The sequence below is a fragment of the Dipteris shenzhenensis genome, chromosome 10 (genome assembly GCF_047967505.1).
Source record: "Dipteris shenzhenensis isolate YYH24624 ecotype China chromosome 10, Dip_SZ_1.0, whole genome shotgun sequence".
NCBI classification, from domain to species: Eukaryota; Viridiplantae; Streptophyta; class Polypodiopsida; order Gleicheniales; family Dipteridaceae; genus Dipteris; species Dipteris shenzhenensis.
In genome coordinates, this window is record NC_141605.1 from 21,120,543 (window position 1) to 21,141,862 (window position 21,320).

General features: G+C 45.2%; 1 protein-coding gene across 2 annotated transcripts; it reads right to left on the reverse strand.

Annotated features, from left to right (window-relative positions):
- Nucleotides 1–685: 685 nt before the first annotated feature.
- On the reverse strand, nucleotides 686–14,747 carry LOC147897546 (thylakoid lumenal P17.1 protein). 2 transcript variants are annotated; one of them, XM_087380748.1, is made up of 4 exons: nucleotides 14,421–14,747; nucleotides 14,264–14,300; nucleotides 1,614–1,697; nucleotides 686–1,314 (listed from the first exon to the last, which is right to left on the reverse strand). In XM_087380748.1, the coding sequence occupies exons 1-4, from the start codon at nucleotides 14,727–14,729 to the stop codon at nucleotides 1,181–1,183; spliced, it is 564 nt and encodes a 187-aa protein (XP_087236874.1). In that variant the 5' UTR covers nucleotides 14,730–14,747; the 3' UTR covers nucleotides 686–1,180. The 2 variants fall into 2 exon arrangements, with proteins under 2 accessions (XP_087236874.1, XP_087236875.1); XM_087380749.1 differs by having other exon boundaries at nucleotides 686–1,330.
- Nucleotides 14,748–21,320: the final 6,573 nt, after the last annotated feature.

Genomic DNA, 21,320 nt, shown 5'->3' on the forward strand with positions numbered 1-21,320 from the left:
TGTCTCTGATGTGGATTACGTGTTGTAGAGTCTAAGAGAGAAATTGGTGCTAGAATAACAATTTCAAATAACTTTTTGCAAAGACTAACAAGTATTTGGTGGTCTCTCTTTGCCTAGTTTTTACTAGGAGCTCTCTTTGCCTACTTTTCACTAGAGGCTGCCAATGGTTACTATTCTTGTGGTTTTCCCACCCTAGAATCAAATTTATTTTGCCCCCTTCCCAGAGATCATTGGATTGGAGGAACTTGTAAAGCTATGTCCTAGGGATTCTAGGTCAAGTTGGGATTCTCTCCAAAGGTCTGTATTACTTTTGTAATTGGGACTAAGCATCATTGGAATATAGAAATATACCTTGGCTTAACCCAAGTAGGAGGTGCAACTCACTCACAGCCCATCTACTGTCAGAATCTTACATCTCTTTATTTTCCATTTTCTATGTGGATGTGTATGGATATGCATGCAATTTGTTAAATCCAAGAAATTGTGATTGTTATTCTGAGTTATTTCGTAATTCAACTGGAATTCATGCTTTGCCTTAATCGCGACTCTTATTCAATAATTCAATTGGAATTCACACTTTGCCTTAAGCGCGACTCTGACATAATCCTAATTCAAAAACCTGCTGCCCTCATCCATTCAAAAACCTGTTGAACCATAGCTTCATGACACCTGGGCATTGGGAGGAGCTGCCTGAAGAACGGGATTAGAATCTTGGATAGATAGATCATCTTGCAATCGGGCCAAAGGAACAATGCCTATCTCTAGGCTTTTGAACCACTCACCCCTTCAATTCATGCTTCTATGCATTATAGAAGTTGATCGTCCAGTTAGTCCATGAGAATGAGAAAAGCAGTCTCAGGCGTGACAAAACAGAATGCCACCAAATAAAGGTCACGGATGAAAAAATAAATCATCCATACCACAATATTCGTGCATCAAGGAGCATCCATCAAGTCTTAGATCACTCTAAAGAAACAGTTGGCAATATGACTTTCATAAAGATTATATTTTAGTTTACAATCGATCTGAGAAGCAGCAGCTGCATCAACTACTGGCACAAACTGCCCTTTTGCATAATTCTGCAGAAACTCCAACGGACACTATGTTTCCTCGCAAGCATTTAATGTCCTGTGAGAAGCATACTCAGCCATGTCCAATGTAACAGCCACTTTTCTAGCACTCATGAACCATGGTCACTCCCTTGGCTTCTGAAAAAACTGTTCCATTCTGGTACTTCTTCAAGCCAACAAACCTCAAGAATCGGAGTTGAGAGAACTTCAGAGACGCCTGGAATATCCTGAGCCACTGCAGCTCCTACACAAAATCAACCCTGCCAATGCAGGAAATTATGTAAATCGCATGAGCTAAATTAGTGAAAATATTATCTATGTCAGCTCACCATCACGTGCAATTTCCAAACAAACAAGAACCATTTTCAATGGCAATGAATCATGACAAATGAGATCTCATAAAAAACAAGGCAGTTTTAAAGACAGTGAATAAATATTTTCAATGCATATAAACAGCTCACAAAGCATCATTTTCCAAAGAAAGGAACCTTCTATTGGGAAACTAGTTTTATCTATTGAGTCAAGATTCAGGTGCCACAATACCTGCACCTCTGCAAACCCGACAGTCAGTCAAACCGGACTCGCCCTTCATTTTCCCACTTATGCAAAAAACACATTTTGTACCACCTGATTATTAGACAACAAAGCGCCATCAGAATTTCAAAGAACAACTAAAACAACACGATTTAAAAGAAGTACATTTAAAATAGTACAGAGTATTAGTATGAAGTTTTGAGTCCAATGAACACAAAATAAGACAAGACAAGCAAATCTTTGACTGGCCTTCTACAACACATTCGTAAAGAAGAGGACAATTTAAGCTTTTTTGGGTTTGAACTACACGATCTGCTCAGCTGTCAAAGATGAAATGAGGATATAGAGTAAACAAGGTTGCCTTACACCAAAGAAGGAGACGCAGCAGCCTTTTTACATGTGATTGCCTTGACCTTACTAAAATAAAGGGAGCTTGAAAGTATGCATGTTGCCATTCTTGCTACCATGGCATGGTCACGTGATGCCTATTCTAAAATGGGGTACCGAGCATTGGGACTGCCCTTTTACCTTTTTATTGCAATCAGACACAAAAGGCAGCCAGCCAAAAATAGCCACGTGGGAGTAAAACTGAGTCCCTAAGGATGACCTTAGCAAAACTTCAATGTTTCCATTACTACTACCTTAAGGGCAGTGCTAACAATGAGGCCGACACTCACTCCCAATCCTTCGAGCAAAAGCAATTGGTGACACGATGGTGAGACAATGTCAAAAAATGCACCTAATCCACACAATACCCATGTTAGCCAAGCACCTAATTTTGCTAGAAAATAATATTCTAACCATCTTAGCACAAAGATAGATAACCCAAACACACAAAGCAAGGTTCACCTATTTATGCATTACAATCCCCTCATAACATTTCAGTCCCCTTCTAAGTTCTTACTTCAGATTTGTGATGTCTACTCCACCACATGTGTATATGACTTCCTCTCAAGCATAAAAAGAGACCCATAACATAAGAGAGTAACTTGTGCACACCTCACTTGCTTCATCTTCTTGTTCTCATATCTGTGAGAAATGGAAGCAAGGTGCACAATGGTGGAAGAAAAATAACTTGCTGAACTGTTGTATTGAGAATTAGAGGCTGAAATGAAGTACAGTAGAAAACCCATAAACACTAGGGTGTAACCCTAACTGAAATTAAGATCCTTACGAACAACTAACTCAACCACTAACTGTGGTTAAGGGGGAAAAACCTCAAATGAAGGAAAAGTGCCCCTAACCTTATTGCTAAGGTAACATTGCCTTTATATTTCCAATACCCCCTTGCAGTGACAATGTACAAGATGTGATCTCAATTACCGAATGGAACAAGTTTAAAGTTTTGCAGAAAGCCTCAATTTTTTCTCAAATAAGTGCCTTGGTGAATAGACTGGCCAAATCCTGATGTGTTGGGCATAAGATCACGCTGATCTCCCCTGCACGTTATGTCTGATAGTGAATTTCAATGTGTTTCATGCAGCATGAAACAAAGGATTCCATGCCACTGCACTCTGATTGTTAGTGAGAATGGGGGTGGGAGACTCCAATGGTGCATGCAGATCTCCAAGCAATCACCACAACCCAAAACATTCAATTGTTGTTCTGAAAGCTGCCCTGTACTCAGCTTCACAAGAGGAGGTAGCAACCATTGACTGCTTGTTACTCAACCATGACGTGCATGAATGTCCCAAAGCTGAGTGTCATAATCACCAGCCCAATCTGAGTCACTGTAAGGATGCAACTACAAGTCACCCTAGCTTGAAACATCAATCCGAATGAATGTGTCCCATGCAAGTAGCAGAAAAACACGCTTGGCAGCATGCCAATGTAGTCTCCTTGTTGGGCTGTGCAACAATGTGCATTAAACTGCTCAACTGCAGCACTGCAACCTCAATATCTGGCCTACTATTGCATAATTAGATGAGGCAAACAACAAATTGATTGCAGACAGTGGCATCACATTTGCCACCATGCATGGATAATTTTGTGAAATTGTTGGAACCTGTCTAAGATCTGCATTTACCACCTGTTGACTTGCCTTGGGCAGTGGGAGACTATCAATTGTGAGGTATCCCAACAGGCCAATGGGCTGAGTTCAGGATGTGTCATCAGTGATTGAAGCGGTGAGTGAGCCTAGGTGGGATCCCATCGGGAATACGATGTCACCCAGTGGGTCTGAAGGGGAGCCTGCATTGCACTGAGAGCTACAATGATACTGTCTCGAATGGAGTACTGGCCCCATCTTTGCCCTCATGCTCATCTGGAATGTATGGAGGTCAAGCTCAAGGTTCCATATCTAGCACCGTCCACTGAGAGAGAGAGAGGGAGAGAGAGAGAGAGAGAGAGAGAGAGAAGAAAGAAAGAAAGAAAGAAAGATATATTAACATCTGCAGAAGCTCTCACGGGGCTATGAGACAAAGTACACATCCAAAAATGCGGAGCCATTACATCTCTGAAGATCAGAGAGAGTTGAGGAGTGCACAAGGCATCTCAACTCGAATTATTTATTTAGCACACTACTAAATTCTCGTAGTATTGGGAAGTTACCTTCATTACAACAATTTTAGACTGAGAGTCTTTAGGTCTAGCTTTGAAATCTCTGATTAGTCCTATACCATCTTGATAAACAGCCCATCTTCCTTCCTTTTGAGCTTCTTTTACTTTAGTCAATTCTGCATTTCTTGCCTTGAGCTGAGTCAGGGTGAGCTCCTCTGAAATCCATATTCCGGTACCTCTCAGCTTGTTGGTTTGTCTGAGGACTTTGTTCCTTGCTGCCTTGTCTTGAAGGATAACTCTTGCCTGTGTTCCCTTTTGGTTGACAACATCTATCTCTTCTGAATCCCATTCAATTTAGGGGATTGTCTTCTTGAGATGTTCAATCTTTTTTTCTGTACTTCCACTTTCTAGAGTCCAGCCCTCTTGAAGGATTACTCTTGCCTGTGTTCCCTTTTGGTTGACAACATCTATCTCTTCTGAATCCCATTCAATTTGGGGGATTGTCTTCTTGAGATGTTCAATCCTTTTTTCTGTACTTCCACTTTCTAGAGTCCAGCCCTCGGGTAGCCCCCCTATGCATATAATCCGATTATTGGCAGCCCTGGTTTCTTGTTCTTTTACCTCCTCATAGACATCACACTTGTTGATCTTGCTATGCACCGTTGCTGTGAATGCCTGTTTCATAGACTTAAGCTGAGTGGTAACTAATTCTTGTACCTTGGTCACCAGCTGTGGCGCGGGTGCTGCTGTATTGCATTGCTGTAGAACCTCTTGGATTACTTCCTCTTTGCTCTTACTTATCATTTCTGAAACTGTATCTCTAAGCTCTTGCTTTAGGAAATAGATCTGCTCCTGTGGATCGAACTTGCTCTGGAATCTGTGGTAGGTAAAAGCTTAAGGCATGGTGTTGAAGCTATGGTAGCATAGGAAGGCTTCTTGCTGGCTGGGGTCGTAGCCTTTGTTGTGGGGAACTCCATCAGGTGGCCTATGCTAGCTGAAAGTCGAACTAGGGTAGGAAAAAGGCCACCTTGTACGCTGCAAGGAGGTTTGGATAATCCATGAGAAAATCCTCTTCCACCCATGGTGCTTTGTGGGAGCCCCTGTGCTTGAACTCGACTACATACAAGCGTTGTCGATTGCCTTTTGAACCGATGAAGTAAAATCTGTTAGAAGTTCAACGACCTCGGCCTTATCAACAATTTCAAGTTGCTCCACATCTAGTACTGTTGTAAGTGCCGGACCCACATACGGTTTGAGCCATGACACATGAAAAATGGATGATTGGCGCATATCGAAGGTAACTTCACTTCATGGCCACATCATTCAGTACTTTGATCATTGGAAAGGAGCCAAAGCTTCAATGAGAGCTTCGGGCACTTCCTCCCAATCTACTTAAGGCGTTTCTTCATGATCCAAAGATAGACCCACTTCCCTTCCTTGTAACTCAAGTCAAACCTGTGCTTGTTGGCTTGAGGTCGGTAGGTCTCCTGGGCTTTGGCAATGCGATCCTTTACTGATTCCATGATCTGCTGCTCGTAGGTCTCTGTGATACAATCGGCTTTGTATACCTTCTAGGACGTCCTGGTGAGAAGAGACTTGAATTTCTTGCGGACGGGGCATGCCACTTATCGGATAACACCATCTGAGAAAAAGGCGAGTTGTGTCCTATGCGTAGATGGTACCCTTGCATGGAAAAAGCATGACAAATTTGCTAAACCTATCCACAATGGTCAGGCACATGGTGTTCTTAGTACCAATAGCTAGTGGAAGGTCCGTAACATATCCATGCTAATCTGCTCAAAAGGCTGACCCGAAATCTCAAGGGGCTGGAGTAATCCTAGTACCTTCCCGCCGTGGGATACCTTCACTTCGTTGGAAAGGTCACATCCCCATCTGTAAGCCCCCAAATGAGGAGAGCATGGGGGGGGGCCTAGGGCAAGATATGCCTAGACAAGAGAGAGAGGGGGCTGCCATATGGGCTACAACATGCAATGGTAATCTGATCGTGTAATTCACAGTAATACCTTTAAACCTTTAGCGAGGAATGAGTGTTGTTTACCATAGAGAGAGAAAGGAGATGAGGGTAGAGAGAGTAGAGTCGACAACCGATTGGGTCCCTGTACCCACTGAGGACCCCCTCCCCCAATTAGGGGAGAATTTGCTTTATACTTGGAGAACTGAGAAATACAAAGAACACTCTTCAAGAGAGCACGGAACGCACTTTTGAAGAGCTCACTGTGCACACGTATAGCAGACCCAAAGACCTGAGAGGCAATGCCGACCAGTACCGAGACCTTGATGCTGTCCACACTGACGATGTAGGACGCTTCTCCAAGGCAAGGGAGAGGCTTGTGCTGTCTACCGGAATGCAGGGTTACTGCGTGAGTGAGAGAGTGAAAACTAGAAGTGATAGAAATATAGAGCTGAGAGTGAGCTGTGTAAATTGTTAAAGAGAGCTGAGAAAGCTGAGGAAACAGTGTCCAAACCTCTCTACGTTTGCTGGTCCAAACCTCCGACTGTTGTGCTGCGTGGACACCTTCAGATCAGGCTGAACTGATGGCCAACGGACTGAGGCTAGAGCAGGGCCAGAACTGAGAATCTCAGGGCTGCACAAGGAGGCTGGAGTGGAGCTTGTAGGAGAGCTGAAGGCTGGAGCACTGAATGAGAAAACAGGGCAGCCAAGGGGCCCTTTTATAGGGCTGGAGTGAGCCAACCCAGTCTGTAAACAGCCGACTGAGTTGGTCTGTTTTACAGACTGGTTGGCCTACAACCAGCCTATAAAAAGCCCTCCCTGGCTCATTTGCCAGGGGAATTTTTGGGCAGCCTACTTCCCTGCTTACCTGTCCAGCCTTTGGGAACCCTAAAGGGACTCCTAACCTAGGCTAAGACCTAAACTATAAGATGGAAACACTTAACCTACTGTTCTCCAGTGGGTACTAGTGAACAAGAACTGACTTCCTAACTTGACCTAAGGTTGAGAGACTGACCTAGGTGGCTTGTGCCTGACTATCCCTGGACAAGGGCTCACAAAGGGGTCACAGCATACGACAAAAACTCCTATCTGGGAACTATAATGCACTTGTCGATGTAGCCAGTGTGTCACCTTGCACCCAAGTGAAGGGGTGCATGTGACATTCCCTCCTCCTTAACTTGGCGGTAGGTTCATTGCTTCCAAGTAGTCCGCCAATATCTGGGGAAACTCCTGGAAAAAATATTCGTTTAACCACACTGCTTCATGGGTACCTCGATCACGGAACTTGGTGTTAAACTCCTAGATCCTGCGTCTTGACCCATGCTTGAATTTATGAAGAAGGATCTATTCTGGCTGCAAAACTTCGGCTTCATCAAGAACTTCAGGTTGTTGCTCGTCGAAAATCTCTGAAAGAGAAGGTCCAAAATATGGCTTCAACCAAGCTACATGGAACACGTTGTGCATAGTCCAACTGCCTGGTAAGCGTAACTTCATTGAGACATCGTTGATCTTTTGAATAATAGAGAATGGTCCAAAGCTCCTGAAGGACAGCTTAGGGCATCGCTTGCCCACTTGCTTCAATCGTTGCTTGATAATGCGTAAATACACCCATTGACCCTCTTTATACTGGACATCTTGTCTGGATTTATAAGCTTGGCGTGTATACGATGCTTGAGCTTTGGCGATGCGGCTTATCACGGAGTCCGTAATCTCTGCCATGGATTCGGTGGTTTTTTTGGCTTCAAGAGATGGAGACACCATCCGGGTGAGGAGTGAGGTAAATCGTCGTCCAAACGCCGCTTCATAAGGTGTGCGACCAATACTCGAAGAATAGGTATCGTTCAGAATGGCCCGCACAAGCGAAAGAAACTGCTCCCACTTTCCCTGAGCATCATGACAATATGATTTCAAAATATCAAATGCCATACCATTATACTTTTCCGTCTCGCCGTTTGATTGCGGATGGAAAGCGCTGGACATCTGCAGCTTAGTACCAAAATTTTCAAACAAGGCTCGCCAAAAGTTAGACGTAAACTTGGAGTCCCTGTCGGATGTTATGGTCTTTGGCAACCCTCCAATGGGATACCAATACTTGATAAACAAACGAGCTACATCTTCAGCGCTAGCTGTTTGTTTGCAAGGAATGAGCATACATAATTTACTAAAGCAACAAACAATAGTAAGACATTGAGTATTACGCGTACTTGCGGATGCTGAAAGTGATCCCACAAAATCCATACCTATGTCCTGGAAAGGACCGTCGAGGATTGGCAATGGCATAAGTAAGCCTGCCGCTTTCTTGTGGGAAGCCTTGACCTTTTGGCATATTTGACAATTCTGCACATAGCCGTATACGTCCTTCTGCATCTTTGGCCAATAGAAATAGCACTCTAACTTCTCCAAAGTCCCGTTGATACCTCTGTGACCACCGGTAAGGGCATCATGAAGAAGCAACTGTCGTTTGTCTTTGAGTACACATAACCTTTTCTTATAAAAAAGCCAACCGTCCTCTAATGAGTAATGGCCTGGAGCAAGCGTCGTGGCTAACTGGAACTGCGTGCCTAATTCTGCTGACTCCGCGTACTGTGCCTTCATGCTATCAAGATCCTTTTCTTTGATTTCGAGCACAGTGACCTGCTCAATGGTCTGGATGAAATTTTTCCGACTGAGAGCGTCTGCAACGACTAATGGTTTGAAGCAAGCATCGTGGCTAACTGGAACTGCGTGCCAAATTCTGCTGACTCCGCGTACTGTGCCTTCATGCTATCAAGATCCTTTCCTTTGATTTCAAGCACAGTGACCTGCTCAATGGTCTGGATGAAACCTTTCCAACTGAGAGCGTCTGCAACGGGGTTGTTTTTGCCAGGAACGTACTCAATCATTCCCCCAAACTGCTGGAATCTCTAACTCCACCGCTACTGCCGATCACTCCATTGCGTACTAGGTATTGTCTGAAGCCACTTAAGGGCTTGGTGATACGTCTTCACCATGAAAGTCCGTCCGCATAGGAAAGGCTTCCAATGTTTTAATGCCTGGATGACACCGAGGAGCTCTCTATCATACACTAAATAGTTCTTTTTGACATCGTTAAGCTTTCGGCTGTAGTATGCCACGGGCCTATCTTCTTGCTGTAAAATTGTCCCTATGGCGACATTGCTAGCGTCTATGATTACCAGAAATGGATCATCCCCAAAGGCCATCTTCATAACTGGTGCTGTCGTGGCCAACCGTTGCAAGTTGTGGAAGGCCTGCAAAGCTTTGCCTGTGACTTGAACTTTTTGTCTGCGTGTCTTTAACCCCTTGAGTAAATCTGTAAGAGGGGCTGCGGATGTTGAGAAACCCTCCATGTGCGAGCTGTATGCTTGACACAAACCCACAAAAAATCGCTCACAAAGGGGTCACAGCATATGACAAAAACTCCTATCTAGGAACTATAATGCACTTGTCGATGTAGCCAGTGTGTCACCTTGCACCCAAGTGAAGGGGTGCATGTGACATGGGCAGCACCTACAGCATGTAAGGGAGCCATCTATGAGAGTGGATCAGCACTATGGATAAAGCGACTGGCAAAGCCAAGTCCAGGAGCAGATCAGTGGCTGCTTGGAGCTCCAGAGGCAGGAAAAGAAGCGCAGCATATGGCGGGGGAAGTCTTGAAGGAGTCGGCCATAGGACAGGCCTCGTTAGGGCTGGTTGGAGCCAGCCAACCAGGGCAGGTCATGGGCAGGCAAAGGGTTGGGCCCCTGCATACATGAAGGGCTCCTAATGGACAGTGCCCTGCCCTTATATAGGGTAGGCTGGCTCGTCGGCTGGCCAACCAGGTCGGCCAGCACGCAGCCTCCAAAAGGGGTGTCCACAGCCCAATAAAAGGGCCATGTGGGGTCGGTTGAAGGGCAGAGAAATCGGCCAGCAGGCCTAGGCTGGTTGGTGCAAATAGGGGACTACCAGCCCCTATAAAAGGGCCCCTTTGGGGACATCATTCAGCAGATCAGCAAGCAGGGGAGCAGAAGGGAGCAGCAGTGTTAGAAATCGACCAACAGAGGGTACGCACAGCGAAATACTGATAGAATAGCCTAGGAGCTCACACAGTGTGTGTGTGAGAGTGGAACGACAAACTTCTTAAACTTATGTGCATCAAATAGATGTGCAGACTAGTAAATAGACAATGATCCAGCTAGATATAGAAACCACCAAAAGAATATATTTCCATCCAAAGCTATGGACACAATTCAAAAGGGAGAGATCCAAAGTCCCACCAGAGCGTGGTCCTTTGATCTTACCACAAGGTACTTCTAATATCTGCCAGATATCTCTAGAACACAGAGCCCACGTGCTCCACCTCGAGCGTATGTAGACTCTCCGTCCAAATCCCTTCCACCTTGCTGTCTTTGCACCAGCCTAGGTGGGCAGCACCCTCAGCTAAGTCTGCAGCTACTGTATGCTCTCTTCTCCTCCAGTGATGAGGTCCAAGAAAAGCTCTCTGCTGCTCCAAGTGATGAATGAGTGAGGCCCAATGGCCTCTTTATATAGGCCCAAGGCCTGGTCCAAAAACCGACCAGTCAGCATCATTCTGGCCAACCAGTTTGCTGCAGGTCCAGCCCTCAGGGCTCTCAAAACGAGGCCTTAGGCCCCCTTTTCTATGCAGGGGCCCAGCCCCTTTGCTGGTTGTGTTGGGCCGACCTGGTTGCCTCAGACCAGCCCCCCTTTGCTCATTTCTCTTCCCCTTCTGTCCTGCTGGTCCTGCCCCTGTTCAGGGCTGTTCCAGCCCTCAGAACCTGCTCCATCTTGTAGGCGCCTTTCCCCCAAGATGCCCCGCCATCTTGCTGCTCATCAGTAGCCTGCTGCCAGGTCAGATCCAGGGCATGATGCCCCTGCCACATTCTCTGCACAAAGGTGCCATCTGATGCAGCCTCTGGAGCTCCGGGTAGTTGGCCTTTTTCTCTCTGATCTCTGCCCCCATGGCAGCCATAGTGCTGCCCATGTGGCCTTCTCTCAGGACCCAGGTCCACCTCCCCCATGCTCTCCTCATATGGGGGCTTACAGATGGTCACCTTTCCAACAAGCAGAAGCCTCATCCTTACGCCTACATCCAGGAGTCAAAGGAGGCACAGAGGTGCTGCAGACAGCTCACCTAGGGCTGAACCCTTGGCTGTCTATCAGGGCAGCAAGGTGCTGAGATCTTTAGACGGAGAGTCTACATACGCAAGAGGTGGAGACGCAGGCTCAAAGATCTAGAGGTATGCGGCAGATAGTAGAAGAACCTTTTGGTAAGATCAAAGGACCACATCCTGGTGGGACACTAGATCTATCTTTTGTATTGTGTCCATAGCTTTGGACAGAAATATGTTCTTTTGGTGGATTCTATATCTAGCTTGTTTCACTGTCTATTTGCTAGTCTGTACAACACATATGTGAAGCACGTTAAGTTAATAAATTTGTGATTCCACCCACACCACGCACTGTGTGAACTCCTAGGCTATTCTATCAATCTTACGTTGTGTGTACCCTCTGTTGGTTGATTTATAACACACTTGCTGGCACACTTGACAATGAGATACTTGCTGATGAACATCATTGCATAATTGAGGCCGAAAAAACTTGTGCTCGATCTTCTCAAGAGAATGCCTGCAACTCCTCTGTGTCTGTCTGCTAGAGAATCGTGCATATCATAGAGGATGGTAACACGGTATGGGGGCAACACACAAAGGCATCCTTTGAAGAACAACCACCCGTCATCTATAGCATAGTCACCTAAGTGTGCGTCCAGCATGACTTTGTAGCAAGGTGTTTGGAAATCTAGATCCATAGGTACCCAGTTGCGCTCTCTGCTATGGAGGAGTCCTCTACTATGGAAACAGAGGTGGCCATTCCTCATCTACTAAGAGCATCTGCCACAACATTCTCTGATCCTGGCTGATACTCGATCATGCCGCCAAACTGCTGAAAAGTTTGGCTCCATCTGTTCTGGCGATTGAACTGCTGAGCGGCGGGCATGGTCTGAAGCCACCGCAAGGCTTGATGATCTGTGCGGACTATGAAATCCCGACCATGTAAAAAATATTTCCATGTCTTAAGGGCATGGATGACTGCACATAACTCCTTGTCATAGACCAAGTATCTGGGCTCTGTTGGAATCAACTTGTGCTCCAGAACTAGCATCAGTCCGTACATCGAAGGGTTGATCCCATTGTGCCAATGCTAGGCACGGTGCTATGGTAACTGCCTCCTTCACTTGGTCGAAGGTTGCAAGAGCTGCTGGAGTAAAGGTGATAGGCTGCTTCCTAGCTTTTACTCCCTATTAAAGGTTGGTTGCCTGGCAAATGCCCACAAACATCCGAACCTCCTGAGCTGTGGTAGGCACCTCCCACTCCACTATATCCTTTACCTTGGCTGGGTTCAGACGAACACCAGTTGGAGTGATGATGTACCCCAAGTAATATACCTCCTCCAAGGAGAAACTACTTTTCTTGGCGTTGATGAGCAACTGGTTGTCCTTCATAAGTTGAAGAACCTGCTGAACGTGCATCACGCTACACTGGATCCTTTGAGAAAATCAGAATGTCGTCTAGAAACACAAAGACAATCTTACCGATCAAAGGTGTGAAGATTCAAAGTATCATACGGTTGAAGGACACGAGTGTCCCTTGAGACCGAAGGGCATCACCACGATCTCATGTTGGGCTTTCTCTGTCCGGAAGGCCATCTTCTGGATATCCAGCTCATGAATCTGGATCTGGTGGTACCCACTCTTCATATTAATCTTTGAGAACATCATGGCTCTGTTTAGGTGCTTGAAGATGTAGTCGATCCTAACTTGCTCTCGATCGTCAACTTGTTCAGTGTGCGGTAATCCACACATACGAGCTGAGTTGTCCTTGACGAAAAGGATCGGAGCTGCATACGATGAATTACAGCAGATGTAGCCACGTAACAACTCTAACTAACTACTGCTCAAGCTCCTCCTCCGTCGTCTTGCTGAGACGATAAGGATGCTTGCTAGGGCATGACGATCCAAGAATGAGCTCAATATGATAGTCCTCTGGATGACTCAGTGGCAAAGCTAGAGGAAGGCTCTTGTTCTTGTTTGTGGCGAAGGCACTAGCTACTTCCTCTGATCCTAGGAGGCCGATCTACTAGGGATGCGCCTAACGATCCCATAGGATGAGGAGCTCGTGGACTCAAAGTTCGCAGATCACATGGTCCGGAAAGATGGAGCGTTACTTGGGCTGCTAGGTGGTTTTGATATTTTAGTAGATAGCCCTAGTGCTAGAGAGTGCGCGTAGATTACTAGAGCTCATCCAGGCTATCCCTTGCAAGCAAAGTGACTGTGGTAAACTAGTTTCTTGTTTCTTTTGGCCACAACCTGGTACACCACATTGTGCTAGTGCTTCCACAGAGGTGGTATGGGACAGCTCTAGTCCAGAACTTTTCTTTGGGAAGGGTTTAGATGGTCCTACCCCAGGCAAAGGGAGGGTTGGGCATTATTATCGGAGATTCAAAGCAAAGCCCTCTTGGGCAAGTTCATAATTAGAGGACTCACTGCAGACACTGGAGTGAGATCAATGTATTCTGACACTCCAGCCCTACCACCATCGTAGTGAGGTGTAAAGAACACGACCACAAGTAGAGCTTTAAGAGACTTGAACTTTAAGCATGTTTTGCGAACAGCACATGGGCAGCTAGACTGCCAACCATTCATGTCTCATGAATTGAAGAAAGTAAGAATAAACAATCTAAAACCAAGAGAAAACCGCACAGATGTTCTATCAGGAACTCATGACATAAGGCTGTGTTGAGTTTCGTATGCTAACCAACGTACGTGCCAAGAAATTGACTACACAAAAGCCATGCGATTCAGCAGTTCATCTGGCAGCCCGTTAAACACTATGGTGAGATTATAATTCTTCTCAAGGAGTTGCCTTGAAATGATCCAGTCCCTTTCAATGTGGAAGACAGCAGTAGAATTTGCCTTTAAAGACAATATTATAGGTCAGAATAGGTCTTTGCATTGTTTTTTTGTAACTCTCGTCCTCAAAGGGCAAGGCTTTTCATAACTGACATGCAAAAGCTTTCTGGAAGTTTCAACAATTCTACATCCTATTTCCAGGCTAGATACGTGCTAACTTCGCGCGCATGCTGTTAGAGACAGAACGAAAGAGGCGATAGGGGGCATAAGAGTGCCAAGCAATACCGTTTCCACCGCATTTTTCACAAGGGACGGGATCTCCCTGCATGAAAAATAAAGAAATGCATGAGACGCAGAACAAATACAAACGTTGCCCAATTTTTCCAATACAAGTTGAGGCATTTTCCGTGTCCTACCACTCGCGCAAGACATGCAATCTCACCTTCAGTCCAAAATACAAAGACGCGGACGTGGCAACAATGACGCTTGCCCCCAGAATGAGAGTTTGCACGTCGGGACCGGCCATAGCAGAGCTGCTAACGAGGCCTCCATCGCACCGGAAGGGCAAAGGTCGGGCGATGCTCTTGTTTCCATACAAATGGAAAGCTCGGCGAAGAGGGATAAAACTGGGATGGAGGGAGGGATGAAGGAAGGAGGAGGGCAATAGGGGAGATGGGTAGGCAGAAGGCAATGCAGAGGAAATGGGAGGAAGGGGGAAGGTGATAGAAATGGAGCAGCAAAGGTGCAACATGGTGGTAGCAATTTCACCAAAATGAAGCTCACCTTCATGGGCCTTTCATCCCATGCTCACCACCACCACCACCACCACCACCATCATCATCATCATATCCATCATCATCATCATCATCGGCCATGTTTGCAGTCATATATTACACAAGCGTCCCGCCTCCCCCCCCTCCTATCAGTTGGACGGCTCAAAAAAGCGAGCACACGAGCAGTCTGTTTTCACAAAACACTCACCTGGCACCAGCATCCTCGCTCTCTAAAAAAGGAACAGCCGTCCGCCCAAGTAGTGCCTTGGTCATGATGGGGTGGACCCTTCCATGGCCATGGTTGTGAGATTCCCGTCATCCATAACTAGAGAGGAAAGAGGGGGGTGCCCATTCACAAGGGTTGCATCAACAGCGAGCTTTTCCATTAGTGGGCAAGCAAAGCAAGGTGATAGAAATGGAGGAGGAAAGCTTCAACATGGTGGTAGCAAGTTCACAGAGATGAAGCTGGTTTTCATGCTCACCATTCACCATCATCATCATTATCCATCATCATCCACAGAGGGGAGAGATTCCACCATGAGTCCTTGAAATCTCAAGAAGAGATTCTTTCGCCCCACCGGCCATGTTTGCAGTAAGATATTACACAAGGGTCCCGAATTCCCCGCCTGTAAAGCTGGATGGCTCAAAAATTGGGTGCATGAGGGGGTTGCTTTCACAAACGCTGCCCAACACTAGCATCCTCGCACTCTAGAGTAAAACGGTTATCTGTCCAAGTAGTGTCTTGGTCGTGATGGGGTGGACCCTGCCATGGCCGTGATTGCAAGGGAGAAGCAAATTTGACTGGGTTACAATCGAGGAGCCATAAGATAGGCAAGATGAAAGGACACCCATGAATGAGGGATTCCCATCCATAACTAGATAGGAAAGAGGGGGTTGACAAAACTAGAGTGCCACAGGATCGATAGCACTCTAAGGTGGATGGAACCTATGTGGAGACATGATGAAGAGAGTGCTCATGACATGTACCTCAAGTCAATTAGGTTCCAAGATAGACTAGCTTGGACTCATAAAGAGAATCTTGAGATAGTGCAAAGTGCTTGATTGATATTACTTCAAATGAACCTCCCTTTTATAGGTGAGGGTACTTACATCCATATGCTTGCTCACATGTGGGATATGTCCTCCATGCCATGTGGTAGCTTGCCCTTTACTCATACCTTTGCTCTACATGTGCTCATGGCACCACAACTCTCAACACGTCCCCTTGGTACCATGATCCTTTGGCTACTGCAAGGTGGTCAGATGTGAGTTACAAATCCATCACTTCCCCTTAGTGCATGCATTGCTACTTAAGGTGGTCAAGTGTGGTTTACATGTCAATACCTCCCCTGGGTGCTTTCATAGCTACTCTCAGGTGGTCAGGCTTGATTTACAAAATATAGGCAAGGTTTTTATTTCTCAATACATTCCATTGATGTCACCTTTTTGGCTCATGGCTTGATGGCGATGCTGTGTAGTTGACCTGCTGATACTTCAATCTGCGATCTTTTTCCTTGTGTAGCTTCATGCATGATGCTTTGTTCTTTCATGTGCCTTAATGCTTAATGTGTGGATGCCATGCTTTGTGCTATGGTCATCTCATGCACTTGAACTTTTGGCATGCTTTTTGCATTCATGTGTCGCTTTTCCATTTGTTGCAAAGGTCTTACCAATTGATTTCTTTCAATATTGGCAGTGTCTAATTGCTAACAATGATTCTGACTTGACAAATGGGTAGAGCTCAAAAAGACGATGACTTTTCCTTTTTGGAGCATGTGAAAATTCTTCCTAGATTGGAAGTTACGGCTTGTCGCAGTTTCTGTGAAGAAGAGGGGGCTTGATGATGTGGCATAGGGATTCATATGCTAAATTCTAATTGTGCCTAACAAGGGTTACTGTGTGCTTAGTTGGCATGATGATGTGGCATTAACCTAGCCATAGTTCAATAACTCAACCAAGGGTACTTGTAGCTAACCTTGGTTAGTTATTATCTGCCACGTGGCAGAAAACTGACCAACCTCTTAACCTCAGGTCTTCTTCACTTAACTTGGGTTTGCCACGTGGATTTGCCACATGTCCTAAGGTTAACCTTGCAAGAGATAAGGTCTTTGTGCAGACAACGAAAGCGAAAGGTTCGAGCCGTCGAAGGAGAGGCTATGGCGATGATGCAGAGCTGCTACTAGGCCGTGGGTGCCCGGAGCTTTTGTGTGTCGACAGTGGCTTGGTCTGAGCATGGAAGTTTGTTGATGTGCGGTCTATGTAGGAGAGGGAGGAGCCTGTAGGCATTGAGAATAGTCTCTTTGCTACATATAATAGCTAGCTCAAGCCGAGCTTGTAAACACTAAGGCAAAGCGTCTTTAGTTGTGCGCAGCCCGCAGGGAGTCGTTGCTTTGCATGAGCTCGTTGCTGAAGGCGGTCGATGGCATTAGAGCAGTGCTGGCAAGGGCACTATTCATCAGGATTCGACTGTGGCAACTATGGAGCTTTGTTGCGTGCAGATGGAGCATGGTTGTCGTCGTTTGGAGCCAAGAGATCGTTGTCGAAGAGGTGGCTTGCATGGGCCGTGTAGTTGCAGATGGAGTTCGAGTCTAGAAGCTTGTGAGCTGGAGGCGAGGTGACGAGTCGCCTTGTTGTGGAGAAGGCTGCTATGTGTGAGGGCATAGGTATTGTATTGCATGGAGCCTGCTCGCCGGGGACGAACTCTAGCTCTTGATTACGGATAGAGCTACAGCCCGTGGCTGTTGGAGCGAAGAAGCTGCTCTCCTTGATAGACGCTGGTCGGCCATTTGCTGGTGTTTGTTGGCTGTCGATGCACAGATTTGTGCGGCTGCTATTAACTCCACAAGCTATAAGCCTTGTATGCCTTGACCCCCCTGTCAAAAAAGCTGCTCTTCCAACTGCGGCTGGTTGTAGAAGGCTGGGAGCCGCAAGGGAGCTCTCTTTGTGGGATGGTTGGTGCTGCAGCGAAGCTCGTAGTGAGTCGCATTGCTGGGCGTCGTTTGTGTGCAGCTAAGTCAGTGGATGGAAGCCTTTGTGTCTCTTTGGAGCAGCTTGGTCTAGGTGGTAGACTTTTCTCAAAGCTCTCAACAAACTGAATAATTAGAGACTCTCTTTCTCACAAGCTCTCTCTAAGAAGAAGAAGAAGAACAACTCCTCAGAGATCTATCTCACAGATCTATCTTACAAAATAGATCTCTAAAAAGAATGAACTTTCTCTCTCTCTCTCTCTCTCTCATCAAGAATGACAGAAATATCTCAAAGCAATGAACGAAATTTTCCTTCAATGGATGGAATTCTCTCAATCTAGAACTAAAACTAACCTACGAGAAAATATGTGCTCCTAAGGCAAGCCTACAACTAATCTAGGAGACTAGACCTAAGCTCAGATACCATGACAAAACTAGAGTGCCACAGGATCGATAGCACTCTAAGGTGGATGGAACCTATGTGGAGACATGATGAAGAGAGTGCTCATGACATGTACCTCAAGTCAATTAGGCTCCAAGATAGATTAGCTTGGACTCATAAAGAGAATCTTGAGATAGTGCAAAGTGCTTGATTGATATTACTTCAAATGAGCCTCCCTTTTATAGGTGAGGGTACTTACATCCATATGCTTGCTCACATGTGGGATATCTCCTCCATGCCATGTGGTAGCTTGCCCTTTACTCATACCTTTGCTCTACATGTGCTCATGGCACCACAACTCTCAACAGGGGTGCCCATTTGTAAGGGTTGCATCAATAGCGGGCTTTTCCATTAGTGGGCAACATCTTAGACTTGGCATCTAGATGATTATAGAACTCTCCTTAGAAGCCTTTCCCATGAATTAAACTCAGCCTCTCACAAGAAAATTTAAAGAGAAAGCGAAATGCTAGTGAGAGGAGGATCCCTTGCAAATAATCAACTATAAGGTGGAGAGGCAAATTAGAGTGGATCGGTATTTAACTCGTGTGCATTTCCTGTTTGTGGAGCACAGCAGGGAGACGACCATCTCAACTTTTAAAACCTTGAAATTTATCAAGCCCTCCAACTCAGCATTTTAGGAGGAAATCTTGTTCATTGTCTCATTATCCTTGGGCCTGCCACCAAGTTTCTATGATGCATTTTGTGAAAATCAATTGTGTTGATTAATCCTCCATCGACCCGCATCCTTCACATGGTGAATGAAGCCATTGTGATTCATGTGAAAGGTTGATCGAGGGCCTTTCATGTCTGTCAAGGGCAAACGAAGGGTGAGCCCTAACTTAATTCCCAACTCACACATCAAATTGTGCTCTTGAAGAGTGTCGATTGCATGAATTTCCAGGTCTCTAGTCATCATCGATTGGAGTGAAAGAGGTTGTTCTTTATGAAAGTGACTTGTCAATGGTACAACGAGTGTTTTCACTTTGACCTAAAATCTTCCAAAAAAACATATTTATGTGCTTCAAGCTACATAAACTCATTGAATTGGGGATTGTCCTTTTTTCATTGGCTAGAAAAAAAGACTTTCCGAGCACTAGGAATGCCAATTGTAGGCCCTTTTTAGAAGGGCATATAACAAGTATTCCCACCTCCTCACTTTCAAATCTCGGGAATAGGCAGACTATACTTTGCCCAAGAGCTATTAAAGCTTCCCAAACTTGATTCACTTCGGTTATTTGGTGAGGAGGATTTGTTTCATCAATTACTTGGTTCATTTTTTAGATTAATTGGCTTGCTAGAACTGCAATATTAGATCTTCAATGATCAATCTTTGATGTGCACATATCTTTAGCAAGCAATATTTATTTCCTTTGGTAGATTAACCTGCATGCATCTACATTTGAAGGTTGGTGGTGATACCATTGGCATGCTACCTCCTGCTCTACATTTTCTTTGGTTATTTGGCACACCTAGTTATTCTTTGTTGTTATGATTTGTCATGATTTTCATTGGGTATCCATTGTACAAAATGCTACTATTAACTTCCATAGTTAACAGCTATGCAAAGTGTCCATTTCCAGCACCGTGGCACGGAGCTCTCCAAATGGTTCAAGGTTTCCATGATATTTTGCAAGATAGAGTGAGGAAGAAGGAAAGGATGAGAGGAAGATTATGGAATTTCACCTTGGAGCCATAGGGTCCTAAGTGCTTGTAATGAGAGAGAGAGAGAGAGAGAGAGAGAGAGAGAGAGAGAGAGAGAGAGAGAGAAAATAGGGTTGGCCCTCCCTTCAAAAGGTGGAATGTATAAAAGGCTAAAGCTTTGACTTTAGTCTTCATTGTTGTATGCACAAGTTTGGAATACAAGCTCTCTCTTTCTCTTCAAGAGTGTTTTAGTGTTCTCTTATTTCCTTTGTAGTGCCTTTGTGTTTGCCACTCCATACCCCTTCATTCCTGTCTTCTCTTCCCTACTCTCCTCTCTTCTTCCATCTCCCCTTCCCCTTTCCCCTCTCGTGGAAACACATTGCAACGATCCTAGAGTCTCCAGAGTGACACTTGAGGACGGTTCGTGCTTACATTGCTCCCATAAGGAGTCGTTAGGAGGAGAGATTTCCTCGGCATTCCTTCAAGATCCCCACAATATGTGAGTCACCGCCAGACTACACATTTTGGTGCCGTTGCTGGGAGTCCAAGGTATGATTTTGTAATGCATAAGCTTTCTCTTACCTACCCATTGCTCAATTCATTCTAGCTTAACTAGCAGTGTTGGTTTTAGAGAATAGGAAGAGGTTGAGAGAAAGAGGAAGGAAAGAAAAAAAGCAATCTTTTCTCATGTTTGAAGCATTGGAAATGATTGGCAGTTGTGTTTTGGTGTTTTTCATTGTTAAATCTTCCTAGAAGCTAGCTTAGAGGATTGCTAAGGTATTTGTGCACGCAAATCCCAAGAAAAATTCTGGGAAATGATACCCTTGGGGTGAATTTTGAGTTCTTGGAAAGGTCAAAACTATCCCATCATTGAAAAACTCTCATTTCTACCTCTAAAGGTGTTTTTTGAGTTTTTTTTTGGTTGTTTTTGGTTTCCAATAGGTAGAATAGGCACAATAGGACTCCTAGAAGCTTACAAACTCAAAATCTTGAAAAAAACCATCAAAGTCTCATCAATAAACAGTGCACAAGGAAGACGTTGCATTACATTCTTAATGCTTTGTGACATTGCAATAAGGCTAACGCATGAGGAGATTGCAATCTAACGCACCAAACGTTGCAATAATCCACCTAATTTTGACACTGTCAGTTGTTGCTGGCACTTAATGCACATTGAATGTTTTCAGCCACCTACCCCATGCTGCATTAGAAAGTCAACCCTTATGTTACAATTAGGTTAACGCAACACATGTTGCATTAGAAAGAAGCTCATGGGAAAATGACAATAGCGCAATGTCCGGAGATATAGTGATTACACAACGTTGGAGAAATAGTCATAACATAATGCCCAGAGAGATAGTACTAATGCGATGTCAGGAGAGATAGTACTAACACGATGCTGTAGCATTGTGTATAATGCAATGTCCAACATGGTTGAGGGCATCTGGGCTGACCCATCACCTCTCCTACATGCACCTGTGGTCTGGTAGAGTGCTAGGATTTGAACCAGAGCTAGAGGA